At 42.6% G+C, this 27,707-nt stretch overlaps 1 protein-coding gene across 1 annotated transcript; it reads left to right on the top strand.

Moving 5' to 3' along the window:
• Positions 1–123: 123 nt before the first annotated feature.
• me2 (malic enzyme 2, NAD(+)-dependent, mitochondrial) lies at positions 124–27,707 on the top strand. Its single transcript, XM_064938325.1, has 15 exons — positions 124–305; positions 19,434–19,572; positions 22,573–22,706; positions 22,943–23,092; positions 23,339–23,414; positions 23,880–24,041; positions 24,350–24,563; positions 24,870–24,967; positions 25,155–25,268; positions 25,460–25,571; positions 25,693–25,835; positions 26,025–26,127; positions 26,315–26,385; positions 26,589–26,687; positions 27,319–27,707. Exons 2-15 carry the CDS (start codon positions 19,459–19,461, stop codon positions 27,475–27,477), a joined length of 1,749 nt encoding a protein of 582 aa, XP_064794397.1. The 5' UTR covers positions 124–305; positions 19,434–19,458; the 3' UTR covers positions 27,478–27,707.

Raw genomic sequence — 27,707 nt, 5'->3', positions numbered from 1 at the left:
AATACTAACCTTAACCTTACTGCTAAACTTATGCCTAACCCTATCCTTAAATTTAGACCAAAAAGCACATTTTTGTTTTAATTAATTTTTACGATATATCCTTTTTTTACTTTGTGGATGTGCTATCTAGTGTAAACCACTGCCTTCAGTCTCATCTTTCTCCAGCTTCGCATTTGCCTGTCAACGAACGAGGTGGTCACTCTGCACTTGATGACATTTCGCATGCAATTGTTGCAGTAATATGCCCTCTAAATTATAAGGGGCAGGTAAAAAAAATACTCTTCTTCACTCAACATAAAGCGAAGGTAAGGTGTCACGTTACTTACTAGAGAAAAAAGAAAGTCAAACCTATTGCTAACGTTACCGGTTTAAAAACGTTTAATTTAACACCCAAGCTAGCCAGCTAATAGCATTAGCTAACTAGCTAATGTGTGGCAAGACGGCAATTTGGTGATGCAAAAAAATCGAAACATTGCCGCTTTTTATGTCAGTTAGTAAATCTATTTTTCTTAAATTGTTTTCTCTATGTGTCGGATAGTTAGCCAGTTGTATTTTCATAGTCTGAACAAATGTGTTGCTAGCTGGGAGAGGCTGTAGGGACACGCCTGGTGGCAATATTTATGACGTAACGGTATGCTAAGAACGTTACGAAAATGATGCGCGCGCTTCAAGGGGGCAGAAGGCCCTGTTTTGAGCCAGATGTCCACCAGATGTATATGCGTTTTATTTTGCCAGATGTCTAGCCCGCATTTTCCATACTCAACTAGTTAAAAGCGAACTTGGTGTCTGTGTTGGAGTCTGAGTTGAGTTGGAGTCTGTGTGTACTTCTGTTAGTACCACCGCACTGTAAATCAATGTGCACGAGTTGAAAATATTGAATGCATAGGGCACCACAGCAGTGGCGATTTTAGCATGTCAATCTTGGTGGGGCAAAGATGCATGCCAGCGAAGCCATTACACAACTCTGAACAATACATTAAATGCACTATAACTGTGACAAACAGTGCCCACAAACGTTTAGGTTCTACATAAAGCCGTTCCCTCCCGAGAGTGGAGCTGGACTTGATTAATTAAATAAATATGGTTTCTATTGACTCCTTGCTGATTTGTGTACCTGGATAAGAACCACATTCTCCTTCAATAATAATGAATGTCGGCATGAGTTTTGACATTTGAACCATACACAAACATTACATTTATGTTCAGTAAATTCACAATATTTGTTATATAATTAATTAACACTTAGCTCTAAGTATAAGCAAGTGAAAGCAAAGGGGCTGTGATGAGGTAGGCCTATTCGTTCAGCAATTTCCAAATGGACATCAACAGAAATTCAGATAATGTTAGTTCAGATAAATTCAGCTAGATGTTCAGGCCTTAACTTTACTCTTTAAGTCACCACAGAGAGAGAGAGAGAGCAAGACCCAGAATCAGCGGTTAGCCTACCATTCAACATATCTTATTAGTCCTATGTGGTCTAAAAGGAAGGACAAAACAATCACGAGGATCCACTTTTAAGGGCAATATACTGATGCACTGACAGCACATTGAGCAAACAAAACTACCCTCGCAATATCAACTGGAATTACATGGGTCTATTACTGAACTGTCTTGTTGAACACAAATATTTGAATGGGAAGAGACTGTCACTGGCAACCATGGTTACGAGGAGGGATATTATAATACACTGCTCAAAAAAATAAAGGGAACACTTAAACAACACAATGTAACTCCAAGTCAATCACACTTCTGTGAAATCAAACTGTCCACCTAGGAAGCAACACTGATTGACAATAAATTTCACATGCTGTTGTGCAAATGGAATAGACAACAGGCGGAAATTATAGGCAATTAGCAAGACACCCCCAATAAAGGAGTGGTTCTGCAGGTGTTGACCACAGACCACTTCTCAGTTCCTATGCTTCCTGGCTGATGTTTTGGTCACTTTTGAATGCTGGCGGCGCTTTCACTCTGCTCCTCCTTTGTGTAAGGAGGAGCAGGAGGAGCACTGCCAGAGCCCTGCAAAATGACCTCCAGCACGCCACAAATGTGCATGTGTCTGCTCAAACGGTCAGAAACAGACTCCATGAGGGTGGTATGAGGGCCCGACGTCCACAGGTGGGGGTTGTGCTTAAAGCCCAACACTGTGCAGGACGTTTGGCATTTGCCAGAGAACACCAAGATTGGCAAATTCGCCACTGGCACCCTGCGCTCTTCACAGATGAAAGCAGGTTCACACTGAGCACATGACAGACATGACAGAGTCTGGAGACGCCGTGGAGAACGATCTGCTGCCTGCAACATCCTCCAGCATGACCGGATTGGCGGTGGGTAAGTCATGGTGTGGGGTGGCATTTCTTTGGGGGGCCGCACAGCCCTCCATGTGCTCGCCAGAGGTAGCCTGACTGCCATTAGGTACCGAGATGAGATCCTCAGACCCCTTGTGAGACCATATGCTGCTGCGGTTGGCCCTGGGTTCCTCCTAATGCAAGACAATGCTAGACCTCATGTACTGGAGTGTGTCAGCAGTTCCTGCAAGAGGAAGGCATTGATGCTATGGACTTGCCCGCCCGTTCCCCAGACCTGAATCCAATTGCGCACATCTGGGACATCATGTCTCGCTCCATCCACCAACGCCACGTTGCACCACAGACTGTCCAGGAGTTGGCGGATGTTTTAGTCCAGGTCTGGGAGGAGATCCCTCAGGAGACCATTCGCCACCTTATCAGGAGCATGCCCAGGCGTTGTAGGGAGGTCATGCAGGCACATGGAGGCCACACACACTACTGAGCCTCATTTTGACTTGTTTTAAGGACATTACATCAAAGTTGGATCAGCCTGTAGTGTGGTTTTCCACTTTAATTTTGAGTGTGACTCCAAATCCAGACCTCCATGGGTTGATTAATTTGATTTCCATTGATCATTTTGTGTGTGATTTTGTTGTCAGCACATTCAACTATGTATTTCATTCATTCAGATCTAGGATGTGTTATTTTAGTGTTCCCTTTATTTTTGTTGAGCTGTGTATAATGTTGTTGGGTCTGTAACTTACCATCCTCCTCGTGGAGAAAAGCACCCTAGGTAATTATAACACACAAAGTAAGAAACTATTAAATCCATCATTCAAACATTGCCTAAAATTATTAAGAGGATACTCATGAGATAGACCTATATAAGCAATATAACAATGCAGATGTACAAACTATGGCAATGGCATATATGACGATAAGCGGTTAAGAGGCTGGCCGTAATATTGATTAAGACATGAGTGAGCTGAGATGGATGTAGCCTTTAGGCCGCCTGTTTGTTCAGCACTTTTGAAATTGACAGCGACATTATCATTCAGAACATGGGCCGTTCTTACAGTGTTCTCCCTGTACACCAAGTCAGAACCGTAGGATAAATGACGGGGTCACATATAAGCAGACAATGAAAGCTCTTACGATATTAAATCATTACATTTCCCTAAAACAGGCTATAGGCTACATGTGCACTACCAAGTCAGAACAGTAGGCTATATGCCTATTCATTCAGCACTTTTGAAATGGACAGCGCCATAATTCAGAACATGGGCTGTTCTTACAGTATTCTGCTGAATGCTTTGGCAAAAGCCAATGGGGATCCTAATAAAATACCTCAAAATACCATGTCAGAACAGTAGGATAAGTTCTAAGAGGGAAAGGGACCCCATTCTTAGGGTGAGACACATAGGCTACTAACTGCAAACACTTAGTATTACTTTCTTAGCTACGGTATACATATCTCCCTGGCATATTGCATCACTTATGCAGCAGCATACTAGACATATTTATGGACTCACCATTGTTGTGCTGTGCTCACTTGAACAGGAAGTTGGCACGGTGGTCCTTCTTGTGGGCAAACTTCTCAACATTCTCTGGCTGAAGTCACACTGGATTGACAGCATGGCCAATGCATTTACCCTTTGCTGGCCCATGGAGTTGCGTGTGAACATTTATCTTTTTAAGGGTGGAAAAGTTTCTCTGTGACTCGGTGGTTGTCATCGGAGTGGTGATGATGATTTTGAGAAGAGAGACTGTCTCAGACAAGGCCTCCTGCAGGTTGTTCTCGTAGAGTGATTTCAATAAAGAAAGTGCTGTCTTTCCAGTGTCCAGCTCATAATGCTGTTAGATAGTGGACAGCTCCATTTTCAGCTTCTCCTGTTTGCCCACAGGCCACAGCTTGGTAGCGCACTGGAGTGCTGCGGTGCTGAAAGGAGTGTACATACTGGGGGGAAAATGGGCTGTCCACCAACTTTGCTGCAATTAAGTGGTCACTTTCAGAAAACTTCTCTTGCACATGAGCAGCGATTGTGTCGCATGCTTCCTTCATCTCGGGTTGCAGTGTTAAGTTATCTCCACCTTGGTTCAGTGGCATCGACATGTCCTTTGGCCAGTGTATTAGTTTGCTCAAGAATGTTTTGAATGTTCACCTTGAAGTTGTTCATTGCTCTGGCGATTCCTGCTCCATCAATGGTTCGTTTCTGCTTTATGTTGTACAAACATCCACCTCTTGCATGACCAAGGAAAATAACTCAAATCAAATCAAATTTTATTTTGAGCAGTTGCAGAAATTCTTCCTTCCAAACCACTCATTGTTAAATTTGCGATTTCTGACTTGTTGTGTAATGTATATGGCCGATGAGCACCGAGACATTTTATCTCTAATTTCTCTTCATATGACAAGGATTGAAAAGGAGTTGCCAGTAGATTGTCGACTTGATTGATGATGACGAATGTTATGTTGCTAGCTGAGATTTTGAAAGTATGATGTTGACATGATCAGTCCAATGAAAGCTACTGTAGATATAACGTGATTTGATGTCGGCAGGTAGCCTAGTGGTTAGAGCGTCGGACCAGTAACCAAAATGTTGCTAGATCAATTCCCCCAGCTGACAAGGCAAAAATCTGTCTTTCTGCCCCTGTTCCTAGGCTGTCATTGTACATAAGAATTTGTTCTTAACTGACTTGCCTAGTTAAATAAAAAAGTATATCGCCGGTGTGCATAAACGATGTCAAAGCTGACATGCATACCTATATAACGTAGGTAGATGATGTAATGACGCCACGAAAAATACAGCGCCACACGTGCAACACAGCATTCCTAACCTGGCCCAAAATGTCTGCTGTGTGGATCTATTTTGACGTTTCAAAGGTTGATAACAAAGGGCCATATGCCACGTTTGTGCTGCTATTATTTCCCGAGGAGGGGAGAAAGTGAAATCTTTCAATTCCACAAACCTAATTACTCATTTGAAAGTGCATCATCCCCCGAGACGTTCAGTGAATACTACGCAGAAATAAACTAAGCGCATACTTCCAACAAGTTCAAGTCGAGCAGTAATTTGAACTAGTAAGACCATTTCAGCGAGACAACTCAAAGGCGAGATCTATTAACGCCAAGATAATGGAATTCATTGCCCTTGACAATCAACAGTTCTCTGTCTTGGATGATGTTGGCTTTCCCCAACTGGTCGAGCACCTCGAGCCCCAGTACACACTATCAAGTAGGCAATATTTTTCAGATGTTGCCCTACCGGAGTTGCACAGTATTGTTGAAACGCACATCCATGTGCTACTTGCTATGGGCGTCACTGCTATTAGCTTCACGACTGACATTTGGACCAGCGATGTCAGCCCCATAACCATGCTGAGTCTGACAGCACAGTGGGTTGACGAGGATTTCGTACTGAGGAAAGCCGTATTGCATGCTCAAGAATGTGCTGGTTCTCATACCGCTGCAGCCATTTCAATGGCATTTGCATTTGAAAACATGTTTGAAACACATTTGTAATTTTTCTCATTTACAAGTTGAACAATCTGTTCCTAACTGAACAAATGAACATATGACACTTTGTTTCAACTATTTAACTGTACTAGAATGCTTAAAAGGCCGCAAAATGTTTAAATATCAGTTATCGGTATCGGGTTTTTTAGCAAGGGAAATATCGGTATCGGCCAAAAATATCATATCGGTGCATCCCTAGTTTAGATGGATACTTTTGGCTGCCAGAGCCAATTTGCTTCTAAACAGAGTTTGCACTGTAAGCCAACAACACCACGGGGCACATTGTTCTTTGTTCCCGCTCGGCGAGCACTGCTGTCCGGCAGTAAGGAAAGAGAAGTAGCTGGGATAGTGTAGCCAATATGCAATATCAGGCCAGGGTGACAGCTAAAGCGTGATTTTCACAGAAAATGTTCAACTACGGCTTTAACGTCTACATTTATGTAAAAACAGAATGATTCTAAACATTCGCTGAGGCCCCAATTTCGGCAGACACATTTCAAATTCTCTCTGACGTTTCTAGCCACAAGCATAAATTAGGTAGTTGTGAAGGGCTCATCAGGATGACTGACTGAACTGAATCTGTTCCACTACTATAAACTAGCTAGCTGGGAAGGGCTCTTCGGGACGACTGACTGAACCCAATCCGTTCGCCTGCACTCTACTTTCAGCTGCACAACATAAGTGATACATTTGGGAACCAGGCATGTCTGTATAGCCTCTCCCCTAGCTCGCTAGCTAGTGTAAAAGTCAGCCTGAATTTCAAGCCATCATACGCAGACTGAGACCATGCGCAAGCAAGCCACACAGTCGATGGGTACAGTATGTGTTGTACTCCCTTTCTAATAGGTTTAGGCCTTCAACTGTGAACCAGGTTAATCCCACACTCTGTTGTCATTGTTGTGACATTGGCAATCTATCTATCCAGCTAACGATTACATGCCAAACAGTGGTATTGAATAGATGTATCGCTGTAGCTAATTTACTGTTCCACACAACCGTCTTCGATAGTAGGCTGTTTGGAATACAGTACAGTCAAAACAGCCATCCACTCAGACCAATGTTGTAGGTAACCCAGCTCTTGACCAAAATAACCAGTTCAACTGGCATACAAGTTTAAAGGTCATAGGGCTTACAGGAATAGCTGCCCTTTGAAAAGGGCAGTTGAATTTAAAAGCTATTCTGGCTAGAACATCTTGTGTTGTCATGATTTGATTAATATCAACAATATACTGTACTGGTTTTGTTTCGCCAAAGAAAATGTATCTGTTGCTTCGTCATTTTGAAAGATGTTTTGTGCATCGACACTCTTTTCAGCCTTTTCAGGCAGCCTGGCCTGTGTTTAACAGTGTGTTATTGCAAGAGCCATTCCTGTCTGGTCTCATAATGACAGTAGGCTTTATCACATTGTGTACTCTGCTCCTTGTAATAAAAAAAAGGTAATAACCTACTACAACAATTCTACTATAGTCATAGAGGAGGGAGTGGCAGTGTACACAGGTTAGATTCAAATGAATGTGTAGGGAAATTTAAAGAAGGCTTTGACTCACTCACTGGTTCTCAGTTTGCAGAGGGATTTCCTGAATGAAGCCATTTCCAAGTCCTTGGTCTAGGCCTGACTTGCATTTCACAATTGTATCGATGTGTATTGAAGTGCTGCTCTAATTCTGTCTTTAATCACATTTCGAAATTATGTTCGGGCATTTCCTTCCAATAAGGAACCAACATGGGATGTTCATAGGAGCATATCAAATTGGGTGTCAAATGAAAGCAAAGAGTCAACATTTTTGGGAAATGAAGGCATAGATACATTTTTTTTAAACTATTTTGAATCTTAAAATTTAGACTTAAGTAAAGGCTTTGATTTCTGGGTGAACAGATGGAAAAGGGGTCTTAGAAAACATCTACCAGAAAAAAGCTTGAAAGGTATCAGAAATACATTAAAACACAATAATGTGTTTTTGTGTTTTTCTAACTAATATCAACACTTATATTTAGTTTTGAGGAAATTGTTTACTTTCTGTAAATTTAAGAAACATTGCCTTGTGCCTTGTAATTCCATTACCAACAACCCATATATCTTGAAGATATTTTCTAATTTCTCTCCCTCACTACTTACAGAAGTAACAAGTCAAGGTAGACCTATCAACTAGTTAAGTGTTTTCACTGATATCAATTTTGTTAATCAATTAAGTGATTTAAAACAAACGAAATTACTGCTACTGAATTGGCTACAATGGGAAATCATAATAGTGATGAACCACAGTTGGGTCACCTGCTACTGTCCTCCCTTCCACTTGTATACTGTGTTCAGCTCATTACTGTTTTGTTTGTCTTTCCTTTGTCACGAAGAGTGTTAACAGTCTGTCTGGACTAGAGGGCGACCTATTAATCGGAATGGCCGATTAATTAGGGCCGATTTCAAGTTTTCATAACAATCGTAAATCTGTATTTTTGTACACCGATTTGGCCGATTTTTAAATTTATTTTGATTATTATACATTTTTTTTACATCTTTATTTAACTGGGCAAGTCAGTTAAGAACACATTCTTATTTTCAATGACGGCCTAGGAACGGTGGGTTAACTGCCTTGTTCAGGGGCAGAACGACAGATTTTTACCTTGTCAGCTCGGGGATTCAATCTTGCAACCTTACAGTTAACTAGTCCAACGCTCGAACCACCTGATTACATTGCACTCCACGAGGAGCCTGCCTGTTACGCGAATGCAGTAAGCCAAGGTAAATTGCTAGCTAGCATTAAACTTATCTTATAAAAAACAATCAATCAATCATAATCACTAGTTAACTACACATGGTTGATGATATTACTAGTTTATCTAGCGTGTCCTGCGTTGCATATAATCGATGCGGTGCGTATTCGTGAAAAAGGACTGTCGTTGCTCCAATGTGTACCTAACCACAAACATCAATGCCTTTCTTAAAATCAATACACAGAAGTATATATTTTTAAACCTGCATATTTAGCTAAAAGAAATCCAGGTTAGCAGACAATATTAACCAGGTGAAATTGTGTCACTTCTCTTGCGTTCATTGCACGCAGAGTCAGTGTATATGCAACAGTTTGGGCCGCCTAATTTGCCAGAATTTTATGTAATTATGACATAACATTGAAGGTTGTGCAATGTAACAAGAATAATTAGACTTATGGATGTCACCCGATAGATAAAATACAGAATGGTTCCGTATTTCACTGAAAGAATAAACATTTTGTTTTCGAGATGATAGTTTCCGGATTCGACCATATTAATGACCCAAGGCCCGTATTTCTGTGTGTTATTATGTTATAATTAAGTCTACAGTGGGGCAAAAAAAGAGTAAGAAGTTACAGGTCTGTGAGAGCCAGAAATCTTGCTTGTTTGTAGGTGACCAAATACTTATTTTCCACCATAATTTGCAAATAAATAAATTAAAAATCCTACAATGTGATTTTCTGGATTTTTTCCCCCTCATTTTGTCTGTCATAGTTGAAGTGTACCTATGATGAAAATTACAGGCCTCTCTCATCTTTTTAAGTGGGAGAACTTGCACAATTGGTGGCTGACTAAATACTTTTTTGCCCCACTGTATGATTTGATAGAGCAGTCTGAGCGGTGGTAGGCACCAGCAGGCTCGTAAAGCATTCCTTCAAACAGCAGTTTTGTGCGTTATGCCAGCAGCTCATCGCTGTGCTTCAAGCATTGCGCTGTTTATGACTTCAAGCCTATCAACTCCCAAGATTAGGCTGGTGTAACCGATGTGAAATGGCTAGCTAGTTAGCGGGGTGCGCGCTAATACATTTCAAACGTCACTCGCTCTGAGACTTGGAGTGGTTGTTTCCCTTGCTCTGCATGGGTAACGCTGCTTTGAGGGTGGCTGTTGTCGATGTGTTCCTGGTTCAAGCCCAGGTAGGAGCGAGGAGAGGGACAGAAGCTATACTGTTATACTGGCAATACTAAAGTGCCTATAAAAACATCCAATAGTCAAAGGTTAATGAAATACAAATGGTATAGAGAGAAATAGTCCTATAATTCCTATAATAACTACAAACTAAAACTTCTTACCTGGGAATATTGAAGACTCATGTTAAAAGGAAACCACCAACTTTCATATGTTCTGAGCAAGGAACTTAAACGTTAGCTTTCTTACATGGCACATATTGCACTTTTACTTTCTCCTACACTTTGTTTTTGCATTATTTAAACCAAATTGAACATGTTTCATTATTTATTTGAGGCTAAATTGATTTTATTGATGTATTATATTAAGTTAAAATAAGTGTTCATTCAGTATTGTTGTAATTGTCATTATTACAAATACATTGTAAAAATCAGGTAACAGCTTTTTTTGGGGGTCCTCCAATAATCGGTATCGGTATCGACGTTGAAAAATCATAATCGGTCGACCTCTAGTCTGGACAACCCCTCTCTCTCTGCCTCTCTCTCTCTCTGCCTCTCTCTCTCTCTGCCTCTCTCTCTCTCTGCCTCTCTCTCTCTCTGCCTCTTTCTCTCTCTGCATCTCTCTCCCTCTCTCTCTCTGCCTCTTTCTCTCTCTGCATCTCTCTCCCTCTCTCTCTCTCTCTCTCTCTGCATCTCTCTCCCTCTTTCTCTCCAGTTAATGTCACCACCCAGATCTTACTGACACCTACCCATGTGTAACCAGCATCCTCTCCTACTGAGCACTAAGGCCGGGACGATAATGTATAGCAATATTTTTTTTCCATGGCTAAAATTATAACACGAAGCAGACCAAATTCTTTAGTTCTTTGAAAACCAGCTGGATGTAAAATATTGTGTGCTATAGTTTGGAAAACAAATGTGTGACCCTGGATGACAACATAAAGATGCTTGTTTCCAACATTTTGGCTGTTTTCCTAAAGAAGATAACTCTGCTTTGTGTTTTAACTCTGCTTTGTGTTTTGTTTCCTTGCCACGTTAGTAACAAGTATTGCGGTACTGGTAACATCCCAGACCTATCGAGTAGAGGCCTTCATGGGTCCAAAAAGTTGGACCTGTTCCTAAATGGATCGGGAGCTTTCCCTTCTGGATCCGATATGCATAAATAAAATTAAAAAAGACTATAGAGACCTGTTCCGAATGGACCGTAGGAGAACTAGACCCGCTTCATATAGACCTGGTCAGATCCAGACCCGGTCCAATCCGAGTGAGGGAAGCAGCAGAAAAGTCCATTTTCAAGCTACGTTATTAACCGGAGTTGATAAAGTGCGAGGTGACACTCTAGCAGGCTCCCTGCTGTGTGTGTAGGCTCTACATTTTTCATTGGAAATTGTTAAAAGTAGTTATTGTGCAAAGTTGTATTTTTTGTTAAACTTTGAAATCATGATTTTTGTTTTGCATACATTTGAAAGTGAAAACCTAGGCTCGAGACTAACCTTTTTCATCACCGTCTCAGAATCGTCCCGAGGTGCAATTTAAGTCACCCAACATTTAAAATACTTTTTTGTTTGTTTGTTTTTATATGCAAACATGGGTCTACTCTAGGACATAGGTCATTTACAGTGATTTAAAACAAGCATAGCCTAATACTAAAATAGATACATGGGCCAGAAAATCATGGGAGAAAAATCCTTTATAAAGACCAACATTGGAGTAATATTTAAACCTGTTTTGAATAAATATAGCCTACAGTACACAAATAATTAGCGTACATGTAAAAGTGTAGCCTATGTTATAAGCATATTGGCTACATCCTCTCATGCCCACACCGATGCTGACATGGAGGCACCACAAAATGTAGCCAAACTTTAATGAGATATTTCATTACATGAATATAGGCTAAATGCCAGTCATGTTTGACAAATATGATGTAGGATCATTTAAATGTAACTTGTAAAGTCTTGATTCTGTTGACATAGGCTACTCGAGGCACGGTTGGTTCAGATCAAATGGTCATGAGTGGAGAGAAAGACCTTGTGCCTGTTGCGCACCGCACGCATCACCCACCTTGTAATCTGAGTGGAGGCAGTCAGCATTCACAATCCTAGTCATACAAGCAACCCATGATGCTTGTTGCATCTGTAGAATGGTGTGTTCCAGCTAATTGCATTTTGCCACATTCATGCATAGCCTACTGCATTGTACACATTGCTGCACTTGTCATGTGAATAAATAATACTTTATCAAACAGTTTTAATCTAAATGTTCTGATCTGTTGCATCAGCCTCATTGCTTTAAAAAATGGTTTCTGTACAGTAGGCTAGTTGTATGAATTATGGATCTATTGTAGGAGAACTGTCCCAGTCCGTTTGACCTGTCCTAGACAGATTTTATTAATCAGCCCCGGGACACCCTTAATTTCGAGGCCTGTTCAAAGCGTAATTCCGTTTTCCGTGGAATTGCCCATTACATTTTTGCATCTGTTCAGTGAGACGTCTGTGGCTTTGAGATCTCCACTATCAAATATCTCCACCTGTTTTGACTGCGACGTTCTGGGGCTGAAGTTCACTTGTCACCAGCAGTAATGCCAATGGGAGCGGTAAGAAACTACTTGTCACACTTCCTTCCTTCTAGCAACGTGTGCACAAAAGTCAAGTGGTTTCGTCAGCAAGGTCACATGCTGCAGATCGTAAGCCTAGCCTATATTATGCACTGCAGCTCTGAATGACCCCTCCTCACTGTTACAGCACATTCTGTCAACCATCCAGTATAGAAATAGACACGGATAAATACACATTGCAGCTATTTTTCCTCCAATATTTTTTTTTTATCAGGAGAGGATTAAAGTGTGTTGATTGTGCTTGCTGTCACATAGCCTCGTCCAAGTGTAACCTACGACTGTCCATTGTTGATCTAGTAGGCTAGCTGCCTTGTCTTTACCCCATTCCTTTTGCTATTTTTTTGTCTTGCCTTCTTTGTTGTCAAGCTCTACTTGATGCTCTAGAGTGATTCACATGGGTTCGGTGGCGACACCGTGGCTGTTTTTCCGAGCATAAAAGCAGTTAGAGGAACAGGTCACTAGCTAGCATTCCATTCAATTGGCGACAGATTTTAGCAGGCACATTCTCAAATCTGCATAAAAACAATATGCGCATTTACCCACCAGAGATGTTTCCATCAAATTAATTTGTTTGCGGATAAAAGGCTGTGCATGAGGATGTAGTGCACGTATCATGTACCCAAAAAAATAAAACATATATATATATATATATATATATATATATATAACAAATGTTGTGTTATATAGCGAATGTGCACGTTCTGGACTTGGCACATGCACTAGCCAAGAGGTCACAGATACAGTGCAGTTATAGCCTACTGCATCTGATTATTATGGATAAAGAGAGAGATGATTTTTATTTGTCCATCGGCAGCCAAGCATCGACCATCATGTCAGCAGAATAAGCTCATCACCATGCACTCTCACCACCCTGTGGATTTAATCAAAACGTATTTAATCTGTAGCCTAATAAACTGCATGCTTTCCCGAGTTGTATGACTGCATGTTTACTTCGATAAGATGGTTATTAAATCAGTATTTGAGCACAAAGGCGTTTCCACCTGCCATTTCTCACGTAATTAATTTAGCAGACACAAAAAGATCCTAGCTGATCTAGATTTTTTTTTAAAATCCGACATGTACTCTACTCTCATAAAAAGGCTGGAGGGAAAACTCAACCGAGTAAACAGTCAGAGCATTGGGATAGGCCTAAATCTTCTGAGAAAAGAAAGCTTACTGGTGCATTGGGACTGCCGAGACTATTGGTGCAGCATGGCATTGGGACTACCCCGACTATTGGTGCAGCATGGCATTGGGACTACCCCGACTATTGGTGCAGCATAGCATTGGGACTACCCCGACTATTGGTGCAGCATGGCATTGGGACTACCCCGACTATTGGTGCAGCATAGCATTGGGACTACCCCGACTATTGGTGCAGCATAGCATTGGGACTACCCCGACTATTGGTGCAGCATAGCATTGGGACTACCCCGACTATTGGTGCAGCATAGCATTGGGACTACCGGGACTATTGGTGCAGAATAGCATTGGGACTACCCCGACTATTGGTGCAGCATAGCATTGGGACTACCCCGACTATTGGTGCAGCATGGCATTGGGACTGCCGGGACTATTGGTGCAGCATAGCATTGGGACTACCCCGACTATTGGTGCAGCATAGCATTGGGACTACCCCGACTATTGGTGCAGCATGGCATTGGGACTGCCGGGACTATTGGTGCAGCATAGCATTGGGACTACCCCGACTATTGGTGCAGCATAGCATTGGGACTGCCAGGACTATTGGTGTCGCATAGCATTGGGACTACCCCGACTATTGGTGTAGCATAGCATTGCTTGTTAAACTCTCTGCAGTAGAGCAGCCAGAATACATCATCCCAAAGAGCAGGCCTGTGTTTTTTGTTTGCACGAATCCCATCACATGCCAGATACAATGAGCTAACTAATAGTGCTGGGCAGAAAAGGAGGTCACTGTGAAGTGAATATAACGTGTGATTATGACTCACAGGGCTGAACATGACCTTTTGACTATAGTTCGATACTAGGCCTAGGCAGTCACCAGGTGTGTGTGTGTGTGTGTGTTCATTAGGCTAGTGCACCGTAGCTAGCACCGTAGCTAAATAAGTATTTCTTAATGAGCAAATTCCGGGAGATCCCTCCCTTTTCCCATCCTGTTTTCTTTCATTTGGTTGAATACGCCCCCGTTTCTAGTTGAAAGCACCACTTCAGAGTTTAAACAGGCATGACTTCCCTATTCCCTTGTGATGTTTTGTGTGGCTTTTATTTATAGCCTTCCTTTTAGAAAAGGATTAGGAAGATCTTTCCAAGGCTGGACAGTAAATTACTTTCTCTTCTACAGATTAATGTCCCTCTATTGCTTTCATCAAATGTAATCCAGCTCCCAGTCTGTCTGTCTCGTATCTCAGCATCTGTGCAGCCAGGCCTACCCATGTCAAGTCAAGAAGACAAAGAAGACATTGGGGGGTGGGGACAGTGATGATGGCACTAGTTGAATATTTTTTGGAGGGATTAGAGAACGGGTGTGACTCTCGCTCACAATTAACATCGTAATGTCTAATGATTTATTTGGCTATTGCAAGTTTTAAAAAAGCATCACATTTTGGACGTCAGAATGAGACTAGTGGCACGAGATGAAATGCAGTTGAAAGGTCAGTCATTTGCATGCTGAGGAGCAAATGACTGACCTTTCAACTGCATTTCATCTAGTGCCACTAGTCTCATTCTGACATCCCAAAATGTCACACCCGTTCCCTAATCCCTCCCAAAAATATTATAGCTTAGTCGTGAAGCAATAACTTGTATGAAGATGGCAATTAAGTGAGATGACACACTGAATGTTAATGTGACAAAGCTTAAAGGGCAATTCCACCACTTTTCAACTTAATTTTCATGATCTTCAGCACAATACCATTTTCAACTGCTTTCTTATGGCAAGTGTAACATGTGTGCTGGGAGTCAGGAAGCAAGTTCAGGGAGTGCATAATTTAATCAACAACACAAGAAACACGAACAACGCACAGGCAGGAACCTGCAACAGAAACAATGATGCCTGGGGAAGGAACCAAAGGGAGTGACATATATAGGGCAGGTAATCAAGGAGGTGATGGAGTCCAGGTGAGTCTGATGATGTGCAGGTGCGTGTAACAATGGTGACAGGTGTGCGTCATAATGAGCAGCCTGGTGACCTCGAGGCAGGAGAGGGAGCACGTGACAGCAAGCCTATATGAGTTCAGTAAACATTTACCTAAAGAAGTCACATGGACTCATTCTCTGTGCAATAATAGTGTTTAACATGATTTTGTGAATGACTACCTCATTTCTGAACCCCACACACATACAATTATCTGTAAGGTCCCTCAGTCGAGCAGTGATTTTCAAACACCTGTTCAACCTCAATTTTCCAATGTCTCGCAAAGGGCACCTATTGATAGATGGGTAAAAACAAAACATGTAATATGCCTTTGAGCGCGGTGAAGTTATAATTTACACGTTAATTTAAAAAAAATTTATTTTTCTCCCCAATTTTGTGATATCCAATTGGTAGTGACAGCCTTTTCCCATCTCTGCAACTCCCGTACGGACTCGGGAGAGGCAAAGGTCGACAGCCATGCGTCCGAAACACGACCCTGCCAAGCCGCACTGCTTCTTGACACACTGCTCGCTTAACCCAGAAGCCAGCCGCACCAATGTGTCGGAGGAAACACCGTCCAACTGGTGACCGTGTCAACGTGCATGCGCCCGGCACGCCACAGGAGTCATTAGAGCGCGATGGGACAAGGACAACCCGGCTGGGCAAACCATCCTCTAACCCAGATGACGCTGGGTCAGTTGTGTCAACACACCCAGTCACTACAAAGATACAGGCTTCCTTCCTAATTCTGTTGCCAGAGAGGAAGGAAACCGTTCAAGGATTTCACCGTGAGGCCTATGGTGACTTTAAAACAGAGTTTAATGGCTGTGATAGGAGGAAACTGAGGATGGATCAACAACATTGTAGTTAGTACACAATACTAACCTAAATGACAGTGAAAAGAAGTAAGTCTGTACAGAATATAAATATTCCAAAACAAGCATCCTGTTTTCAATAAGGCACTAAAGTAAAAACTGCACAAAATGTGGCAAAGAAATTAACTTTTTCCTGAACACAGTGTTATATTTGGGGCTAATCCAACTCGACACATCACTGAGTACCACACTTCATATTTTTAAGCATGGTGTTGGCTGCATCATGTTATGGGTATGCTTGTCATCTGCATTACTAAGGAGTTTAGGGTGAGAAGAAATGGAATATAGCTAAGCACAGGAAAACTCCTAGAGGAAAAGCAGGTTCAGTCTGCTTTCCAAAAGACACTGGGAAACAAATTCACCTTTTAGCAGGACAACAACATAAAACACAAGGCCAAATATACACTGGAGTTGCTTACCAAGATGACATTGAATGTTCCTGAGTGGCCTAGTTACCGTTTTGACTTAGTGGAGCTGACAGCATTTTAGCAACATGAAATCTTATTAAAATCTGTTCATACACACCCAAGCACTTAGTTTTCATAAACTCATAGAATGTTTGGGAATGACTTAACATAAAGCATTTGAAAATTCCACAGCAATATAGGGTTGGAAACTGGCCGTGCATTTGGACAATTAAACACTGCGATTAATAAAAACATCTGTCTTGTACAGGACCAGAGTCTACGCAGACCAGTGCACGCACCATAGCCAATCAGAGCCACAGTAGGCCTACAGTGCATTCGGAAAGTATTCAGACCCCTTGACTTGTTCCACGTTTTGTTACGTTACAGCCTTATTCTAAAAATGATTAGATTGTTTCCCCCCCTCATCAATCTACTTACAATACCCCATAATGACAAAGCAAAAATAGGATTTTAGAATTTTTTTGCAAATTTACTAAAAATACAAAACCGAAATATCACATTTACATAAGTATTCAGACCCTTTACTCAGTACTTTGTTGAAGAACCTTTGGCAGCGACTACAGCCTTGAGTCTTCTTGGGTATGACACTATAAGCTTGGCACACCTGTATCTGGGGAGTTTCTCCCATTCTTCTCTGCAGATCCTCTCAAGCTCTGTCAGGTTGGATGGGGAGCGTTGCTGCACAGGTATTTTCAAGTCTCTCCAGAGATGTTCGATCGGGTTCAAGTCCGGGTTCTGGCAGGCCACTCAAGGACATTCAGAGGCTTGTCTCGAGCCACTCCTGCATTTTGTTGGCTTAGTGTCGCTGTGTGCTTAGGGTCGCTGTCATGTTGGAAGGTGAACCTTGGCCCCAGTCTGAGATCCTGAACGCTCTTCATCAAGGATCCCTCTGTCCTTTGCTCTGTTCATCTTTCCCTCGATCCTGACTAGTCACCCAGTCCCTGCCACTGAAAACAATCCCCACAGCATGATGCTGCCACCACCATGCTTAACCATAGGGATGGTGCCAGGTTTCGTCCCGACGTGACACTTGGCATTCAGGCCAAAGAGTTCAATCTTGGTTTCATCAGACCAGAGAATCTTGCTTCTCATGTTCTGAGAGTCCTTTAGGGTCCTTTTGGCAAACTCCAAGTGGGCTGTCATATGCCTTTTTACTGAGCAGTAGCTTCTGTTTGGCCACTCTACCATAAAGGCCTAATTGGTGGAGTGCTGCAGAGATGGTTGTCCTTCTGGAAGGTTCTCCCATTGCCACAGAGGAACTCTGAAGCCCGATTGCTCAGTTTGGCTGGTCGGCCAGCTCTAGGAAGAGTCTTGGTGATTACAAATTTCTTCCATTTAAGAAGGATGGAGGCCACTGTGTTCTTGGAGACCTTCAATGAAGCAGAACTGTTTTGGTGCCCTTCCCCAGATCTGTGCCTCGACATAATCCTGTCTCAGATCTTTACGGACAATTCCTTCCACTTCATGGCTTGGTTTTTGCTCAGACATGTACTGTCAACTGTGGGACCTTACATAGACAGGTGTGTGCCGTTTCAAATCATGTCCAATCAATTGAATTTACTCCAAGTTGTAGAAACATCTCAAAGATGATCAATGGAAACAGGATGCACTTGAGCTCAATTTCGATTCTCATAACAAAGGGTCTTAATACTTTATGTAAATAAGGTATTTCTGTTTTTCATTATTAATACATTTGCAAAAATGTCTAAAAATCTGTTTTCGCTTTGTCATTATGGGGTATTTTGTGTAGATTCATGAGGGAAATAACAATTTCATTCAATTTTAGAATAAGGCTGTAACATAACAAAATGTGGAAAAAGTCAAGCGGTCTGAATATTTTCCGAATGCACTGTATATTCAAATAAGCAATTTTCCACACAGGCCTCCATCACTCACTTTGAACTGGACTGTGTATTTACAGGCAGTAGCAACAGCGTGACTTTAGAACATTCGCCAAAAGACAAAAAAGCCTGCCTGCCTATTTGTTCCATGCCAAATACGTTTGATTGACAACTAAGAGATCTGCTAACTGTGGATAATATCCACAAAAATATCCACAAAAAAAATGATATGACTGTAGGAAGTTGTTCACTCACCCACTCCTCCAATGACATGACCTCCTCCCAGCAACTTTAGGCTCTTTGTTCTTAGCTTGCTAAATAAATAGCTAGCTACATAAATAGATACGCTAGCCCAGGGGTGTCAAACTCAATCAGCGCACGGGCCATATTGGGAAAAAAAAAAAAACAATGAATTTGTGGTTCTAAAAATATGTGCAACTGCGACCCAAACTGGCCATTGTTTTATTAGAAAAAATATGGCCCTAAATTCTATGTGGTGCTTAGGTTAATGTTCTTTCCTAAAATGTAAGAAATCAGCTTTCTGAGTATCCTTGTAAGGCTGTTTTAAGCACTATCCATACAGAAACATCACATATTGGTCGGACTATAGGGCGGCATGTAGCCTATCAGATAAGAGTGTTAGGCCAGTAATCGAAACGAGCCAGCAAGGTGGAAATCTGCTGTTCTTTTGACCCCCCCGACAACAACTGCTCCCTCAGCACTGATGATGTGGATGTTGATTAAGGCAGCCCCTCCCCCTCCATTAAATGCGGAAGATACATTTTGGTTTATTTAAATTCAGTTGTGCAACTGACTAGGTATACCTGATAGCCACTTCCGTTGTCATCTCCCCTCCAGGACCTGAGAGCAACTGCTGTGCACCATGTTGTCTAGACTGAGGGCATCACTGATGCTGCGGCCCTGTGTGAGCGCCTGCCGCTGGAAACACACCAAAGAGAAGGGCAAGCCTCTCATGTTGAACCCTCGCACCAACAAGGTAAGTGCCAGAGGGCACTAACACCATCCTCGTACAACGTGTGTGTGTGTGTGTGTGTTGGGTCTGGAGTGCATGAGAGATGATGCCACAGAAGGCCGTGATGCAGATGGAAATGGAGGAGGGAGGAGAGCCTGGTACATTATAATACTGCTATGCTACCCTGTACATTACAATACTGCTATGCTACCCTGTACATTACAATACTGCTATGCTACCCTGTACATTATAATACTGCTATGCTACCCTCTATATTTCAATAATGCTATGCTAGCCGGTACATTATAATATTGTTGTTCTACCCTGCACATTTTTTTTATTTCACCTTTATTTAACCAGGTAGGCTAGTTGAGAACAAGTTCTCATTTGCAACTGCGACCTGGCCAAGATAAAGCTTAGCAGTGTGAACAGACAACACAGAGTTACACATGGAGTAAACCATTAACAAGTCAATAACACAGTACAAAAAAGGCGAGTCTATATACATTGTGTGCAAAAGGAATGAGGAGGTAGGCGAATAATTACAATTTTGCAGATTAGCACTGGAGTGATAAATGATCAGATGGTCATGTACAGGTAGAGATACTGGTGTGCAAAAGAGCAGAAAAGTAAATAAATAAAAACAGTGTGGGGATGAGGTAGGTGAAAATGGGTGGGCTATTTACCAATAGACTATGTACAGCTGCAGCGATCGGTTAGCTGCTCAGATAGCACATGTTTGAAGTTGGTGAGGGAGATAAAAGTCTCCAACTTCAGGGATTTTTGTCAGGGATTATAATACTGATATGCTACCCTATACACTATAATCCTGCTATGCTACTAGGGCTGGGCGATAGTAGCAAAATATTATATCATCGTATTTATTTAAAAAAAAATATGGTATGATGGTATTTGACGGTATTTTAAGTTTTTTAATAATAGAAGTTCTAAATTTGCTTTTTGAGTAGTCCTTGACCCTAGGGTGGCAACACATACATTCTAAGTGATTGCAATGGGTCTTTCTCCATTCTGATTGTTTTATACTGTTCAATTCAACTTCAACCAAAAAAAGTAATTCGTTTTCATCAATTTCTGAATTTCAGATAATTTCCGCACTGCCATGTAGGGGAAAGTCATCTGGGCCTTATTTTTAACCTAATGTTGCAATTTGACTTTTTTAATTGAACCTTTATTTAACTAGGCAAGTCAGTCACTCCAACCATTAGGCTACCTGCCACCCCTGTTGGAATCCTGGGAATAGAATGTCTATTCTAATTATATAGTTAGAATATAAGAGCGGGCACCTTCAATACAGTGTTGTTTGACATGACAACGAATGAAAATGCCAGGGAGGAGTTATTGTGACAGGGTAGGAACTAATGTGTTGATAGGTGTTTCCTAGGAACTCTATAATCTTTGGCGATATTGAATGTTTTCTAGCGAACATATTCTTGTTTTGCGTTTAACTCTTTAATTTTGAAGACACTGTTGCACAAACAACATGCTGATGTAGGTCTACACAATCTTTGGTATTATCAGGCTGTATCGCTAATTTCGCTTGTTCTTACTCATTTATTAGCTAGCTAAGCAAGCGATTAGCATTAGCGGCTAACAAGATTTAGGAACAACTTGCTAAGAAAAGACAAACTAGCTGTTTGCAGATGTAAGAAACCCAAGCTAATAGTGTAGTTATAGAATGCTAGTAGATTTATATTTAGAAGCAAAGTGACAACTGCTTCGTTGTCATCAACAGTGTTACATATGCTGCATTGACCATGCAGATTGAACGCAAGTGTCTCGTGGTTGAGGACATCAAATGCGCTCCTTGAGTGACAGGGGGCGTGGCTAGGTCTGTGGAAAGCGGCATCAAGACAGATGACTAAAGTAGCGAAGTAAACTCAAAATGGACGTTACACACTGCGTATATCACATTTAACAAACCAAACATTAAAATACCGGTATAGAAGGTAAAGTAAAAACCCAAACCAGTCCGTGCATCAATACCATTATATCGTAAAAAACGGTATACCACCCAGCCCTATATGCTACCCTGTACATTAGAATACTGCTATGCTACTCACAGTACTACTGGAGTTAGTTCTCCTATCCCCTTCTGTTCCCCCGGCCTTTCTGGAGAAGGTTATGATTATGGTTTCCATGTGGGTCTGTTCTGGCTCATGTTTCACTTGAGGTCTAGCCAGTCAACACGCACCCACCCTCCTTGCGTCTAGTACCCCAAGCCCCAACTGGCAAAATGAACATGAATGAGCTCGACACCTGCCGGTACTCGAAACCACCTCCAAGGGCTAGTCGTCCCAACATACATTCATAATGGCTTTCAAGCACATTATGAGCATACTTCCCCCTTTAACCATGCCAGTACATGGGATTCCATGTACTGGCATGGTTCAATTTCAGAGGAAGGTTGTACCCCAAATTCACTGGCTCATAGAAACCTGGGCAGTGAGTTGTGAGGCCATCTGTGCAGAGGGCAGCTGTCAGTCCGAGGCGAATGTTCAGAGTAGTCATGCAGCATCTCTGTTTCAGTACTGTGCTTATGTAGCTGGGCTCGAACCACGGACCCTCTGCACACATCAACCACAGTCACTCACAAAACATCGTTACCCATCGCGCCACAAAAGCCGCGGCCCTTGCAGAGCAAGGGGGACAACTCAGAGCGAGTGACGTCACCGATTGAAACACTATTAGCGCACCACCGCTAACTCACTAGCCATTTCACATCGGCCACACTTACTTCCCACAGTGCCAGTCGGATCCTGTTAGCTCACTGGCGATGTTTACCCTGACTACCTCGCTGTCTCCCCTTCATTATCTCTCGCTCTGTCCCTCATCAAATGTAATTAAAACAAGTTAATTTGTCAAATGCACATGATACAGTGTAGATGTGTACACAGTACAATGAAATGATTACTTCTCCTCTCAACAGTGCAGCAGCTACAATTTTTTTATTGAAAGAACATTTATGCCTCCCTCATTCTCTTTGGTTTATTTCCATTCCTCCAGGGCATGGCCTTCTCACTGCAGGAGAGGCAGATCCTGGGTCTTCAGGGTCTTCTGCCCCCTAAGATAGAGTCCCAGGACATCCAGGCCATGCGTTTCCAGAGGAACCTGAAGAAGATGACAGAGCCACTGGAGAAGTGAGAACGGGCTCGGGTCAAAAGTAGTGCACTATATACGGAATAGGGTGCCATTTGGGACGTAGGCTTGTGAGCGGCAACAAATGTCAACCTAAGCCAAATAATATTTTCATGCATTACAGCGTCTGAGACTGCAGAAGTGCATTTCTTATTGCTACACTAAGTAATGAACTTAATCACATAACAACTTGACATAAAACAAAGGCATCTGTAACCACGACCAAAACTCTTCCCAGGTACATTTACCTGATGGGGATCCAGGAGAGGAATGAGAAACTCTTCTACCGCGTGCTGATGGAAGACATTGAGGAGCTGATGCCTATCGTTTACACTCCCACTGTGGGCCTGGCCTGTACACAGTATGGACACATCTTCAGGAGGCCCAAGTAAGAGCTGGGTCTTGATGATTATTATTATTATTATTATTATTATTATTAAACATGTTTAGTAATGGCCCTCTGCTCTTTCATAAGAATAAACAACCTCTCAGATTACCATAGATATTGGCTTTGATTAGATTGCTAAAATCTGTTTAGATGGCTAAAAATGATTGGATTGTTAAAATGTCAGATTTCCTATCAGACAAAGGGGAGGGAGTTAACTGTCTGAGGACTCTATTCCTTTACCCACAGGGGCCTGTTCATATCCATCTTGGATCGAGGCCATATTCGCTCCATATTGGACAACTGGCCAGAGACCAATGTGGCGGTAAGCTGAGTTCCAGCACCATATTGAAAACATTGTCTTTTTGTTGATATGGCCTTGCTGTGTAATGGAGTGACAGCCCCCCCGCTCTCTGATAGCCCCCCAATACTCTCTGACAGCCCCCTCCTTGCTCTCTGACAGCCCCCTCCTTGCTCTCTGACAGCCCCCCTTGCTCTCTGACAGCCCCCCTTGCTCTCTGACAGCCCCTCCCTCGCTCTCTGACAGCCCCTCCCTCGCTCTCTGACAGCCCCTCCCTCGCTCTCTGACAGCCCCTCCTCGCTCTCTGACAGCCCCCCTCCCTCACTATCTGACAGCCCCTCCCTCCCTCACTATCTGACAGCCCCCCCCCTTGCTCTCTGACAGCCCCTCGCGGTGTGGCATTCATTAGGGGAAGTTTAGGTAGTCCCACCCCTGTCTGTTTCAGCTTCGTTTGTTGCTTAATGAATAGAACCCCTACCTGTTGTCCAGGCGGTCGTGGTGACAGATGGAGAGCGTATCCTGGGCTTGGGGGACCTGGGGGTGTTTGGGATGGGCATCCCTGTGGGGAAACTGTGCCTGTACACCGCCTGCGCTGGTATCAGGCCTGAGAGGTGCCTTCCTGTGGTCATCGACGTGGGAACTGACAACGAGGCAAGTTTTTAAAAAACAAATCAAATCAAGCTTTATTGAAGTGCGCATCGAAATGAAAACATCTCAGTACAATTAGTTAGTGCTTCTACACCTGCATTGCTTGCTGTTTGGGGTTTTAGGCTGGGTTTCTGTACAGCACTTTGAGATATCAGCTGATGTACGAAGGGCTATATAAATACATTTGATTTGACAACAAAGATGAACTAAGGAGCTCCCAATATGCAAATTGGTTGTCATGTTATATATACAAAAGGCTGTTAGCTATCTTATGTACTGTATCATATCTATAACCAGTCTTCTTATTCCAGACCCTTCTGAAGGACCCATTCTACATGGGTTTGTACCAGAAGCGGGATCGTTCCCAGCTCTACGATGACCTGATCGATGAGTTTATGGAGGCTGTGGTGGACAAGTACGGCCAGGACACCCTGATCCAGTTTGAAGACTTTGGGAATCACAATGCATTTCGCTTGATGAGGAAATACCGCGAGAAGTACTGCACCTTTAACGATGACATCCAAGGTCTGTATTCACAGCATGTAAATATAATATGCCAAATGGAGTGTGTTGTAGTGAGTATGTACAGCTAGATGAATAACAGACCTGGGTTCAAGTACTATTTGAAATCATTTAAAATACTTTACTATGTGATTGATTGAGCCTGGCGCAGTGTAACAAATATAATATTCTCACGATTGCAAACCCCGCCCATCTGGCACTCCAGGCAGACTTGAGCAAATACTACAAGTATTTGAAAGAATTCAAATAGTATTTGAACCCAGGTCTGGTGAATAGCTGTGCATTTACAGCGTGTGTTGTGGTGTTCAGGAACTGCAGCGGTTGCCCTGGCAGGGCTGTTGGCAGCTCAGAGGGCCATTGGAAAACCCATCACTGAACATAGGATTCTTTTCTGCGGAGCAGGGGAGGTAGGCCATTCTCCTACTTGTGTTACCAGATTTCAGTGTCTGCATACAGCAATACCGTTATCTGACATAATGTAGTAGGTACTACATTTATGTACCAAATGGTTAACACTGTGCTCACTTAATCATAATAAGAATTGGTCTTTTTTTTGTCAGCTGAATAATAAATAATTGTGTGTTGTTTCTTCAGGCTGCCCTGGGTATCGCCAACCTGATTACCATGTCGATGGTGGAGAAGGGTTTAACCCAGGACGAAGCCAGGAAAAAGATCTGGATGTTTGACAAGGACGGTCTACTGGTCAAGGTTGTGGTCCAGTCCAAACACAGACACGTTGTCTTTCACTTCTCCTTTGTAACTGTCTGTGTGGCGGAACTGAAACGCTGTGTATGGACTAACATTAGAGCCAACAGAAATGGAATCTGAATTCGGTCATTTTGAATTTGTATCAAGAAATGTAATTTAAATTCAGTGTTTTTTCCTGTGACTTGCTGTAGGGCCGATCGCAGGAGACAGATAGCAACCAGGAGGCTTTTGTGCATGAAAGTCCCGGAGATGTGCAGAGCTTCTTAGATGCAGTCAACGTCATCCAACCAACAGCCATTATCGGTAAGATCCAAATTCTCCATTCTCATCTTTATAATAGTAAAAATACATTGTATAGTTACAATCAGTGTAACTCTTGTGCTTTATGAAACCCTGGTAACCCGAACTTGTTGACTGTGCGCAGGTGTCTCCGGGGCTGGACGCCTCTTTACCCACGACGTCCTCAAAAAGATGGGCACCCTAAATAAACGACCAATTATATTCGCCTTGAGCAACCCCACCACCAAGGCAGAGTGCACGGCTGAAGATGCCTATACCCTCACAGATGTATGTATCCATTCACCCATGTCGTCCTCAATGACTCCCTGTTCCCTACGTAATGCACTACAGACGTACATACAAGCATCATTTGGAACGCAGGCCTCCTCCTCATGTTTTGTTAGTGTGTAGGCCCAGACCCGCACACTGACCCACAGTCACCATGGCTTCTCTCTCTGTATGTTGTTTGATATTCAGGGCCGATGCCTGTTTGCCAGTGGAAGTCCGTTTGACACGGTGACTCTGGCTGATGGACGTGTTTTCACACCTGGACAAGGGAACAATGCTTACATATTCCCAGGTTAGAATCATTAGATTATCACGTTTTCTCATCTGTATTTACAAAGAAAATCTCAGTGAGCCTTCTCTCGTCAAAACAGCCATGGGAAAGTGGATACGCATAGGTGCGCCACATAAGTGTATTGTGAGACTTGTGTCAACTGTTGAAAAATGGTAAAGTGCAGTGTGTCTGCTTTGTCTGGCTGCAGGTGTAGCCCTGGCTGTGATCCTCAGTGGCGTGAGACACATCAGTGACACGGTCTTCCTGGAGGCTGCCAAGGTCAGAAATAAAGCTGCATTTCACTCGTTCAGAGCTCTCGACCTGTCTCTCTCCGTTCAGCTCCCCTGTGTTTACTCACTATTTGACAAAAAAAAGACAGGCCCTTAAAGAGATATTTTACACATGTTAGTATTTTGTTTACAGAGAAAATTGTTATGCAAATGATATGCAAATGATGAGTGCTTTTTTTGTCATTCCGTCAGACCCTGGCAGACCAGTTGACTGATGAGGAGCTGGCGGAGGGGAGGCTGTACCCCCCACTGTCCAACATCCGAGAGGTCTCTGTCCAGATGGCAGTCAAGGTCAGGATCAGACACTCTACATCTCGCTTCTTGTCTGTCAAATGCATTTCGAGGGAGATAAATTCATAATTTGAAAGAGCATTCTACAAAATGAGCACGGTAAAAGTCCTTTGATTATGATGAAATGGGTGGCTTCGTCATAAACACGAAATATACTGAGGATGATGTAAAGAGTACCACCCTGCCTTTGGTCTGATAGTGTCAGAGGGCACTTTTGAAAAGATAATGAAGTAAGATATGTGCCTCCATTATCTGCTCAATAACTCAATCCGCTTTTGCACTCCTTCTAAACAACACACTTTTTTAAACATTTCGGCAAAGGGTAAAGACTACAAAACTTTGTCCACCCTGTTCAAAACAAATTCTAGTTTTGGGAACAGAAAATTGTACTGATATCAGATATGTTATTAATGAGAATATTTGCATAATGTCGGCCAAAATATATCTCGTTCAATCTTCTCCCACTGCCAACCACTGGGTCTTCCTCTCAACCACCATATTTGGTAGTGAGTGGAAACACCAAGCGGATGCGTCACATTTATAAGTCCAGTGAAATATCTGAGTCATTGTTCTTTCTGTGGCAAAGATGTGCCTTTAAATGTACTCTGCATCTCACTGTCACCCCCTGCAGGTGGTCCGGTTTGTGTATGCCAACAACATGGCCTTCCGGTACCCAGAGCCCAAGGACAAGGACAACTTTGTCAGGTCAACTGTATGGGACATCAACTACGACTCATTTCTCCCTGACATCTATGAGTGGAAAGGGATGAACCCAGCACCTGATCATTAGAGAGTTTTAGGTGTGGAAAGGGGGCAACAAATCACAGTAGGAAAGGTGGGTGGGCGTTAAAGAGGGAATGGTAAAACTGGGAGGTGGGGAGGACAGTGAAATGAGGTTAGTTGTTTAATCCTAGGGCAGATATTTGACTGATTTGTTTGTCAAAATCAATTGGCGGGCCAGAAAAATGTATATCCAGTTTTTGTCATTCATGAGTGGCCTGGAGTTTTTTTTTTTTTTAC

Source organism: Oncorhynchus masou, chromosome 1 (assembly GCF_036934945.1).
Source record: "Oncorhynchus masou masou isolate Uvic2021 chromosome 1, UVic_Omas_1.1, whole genome shotgun sequence".
NCBI classification, from domain to species: Eukaryota; Metazoa; Chordata; class Actinopteri; order Salmoniformes; family Salmonidae; genus Oncorhynchus; species Oncorhynchus masou.
The sequence above is the reverse complement of the archived record's forward strand: the minus strand, read 5'-3'. Positions and strand labels throughout refer to the sequence as shown.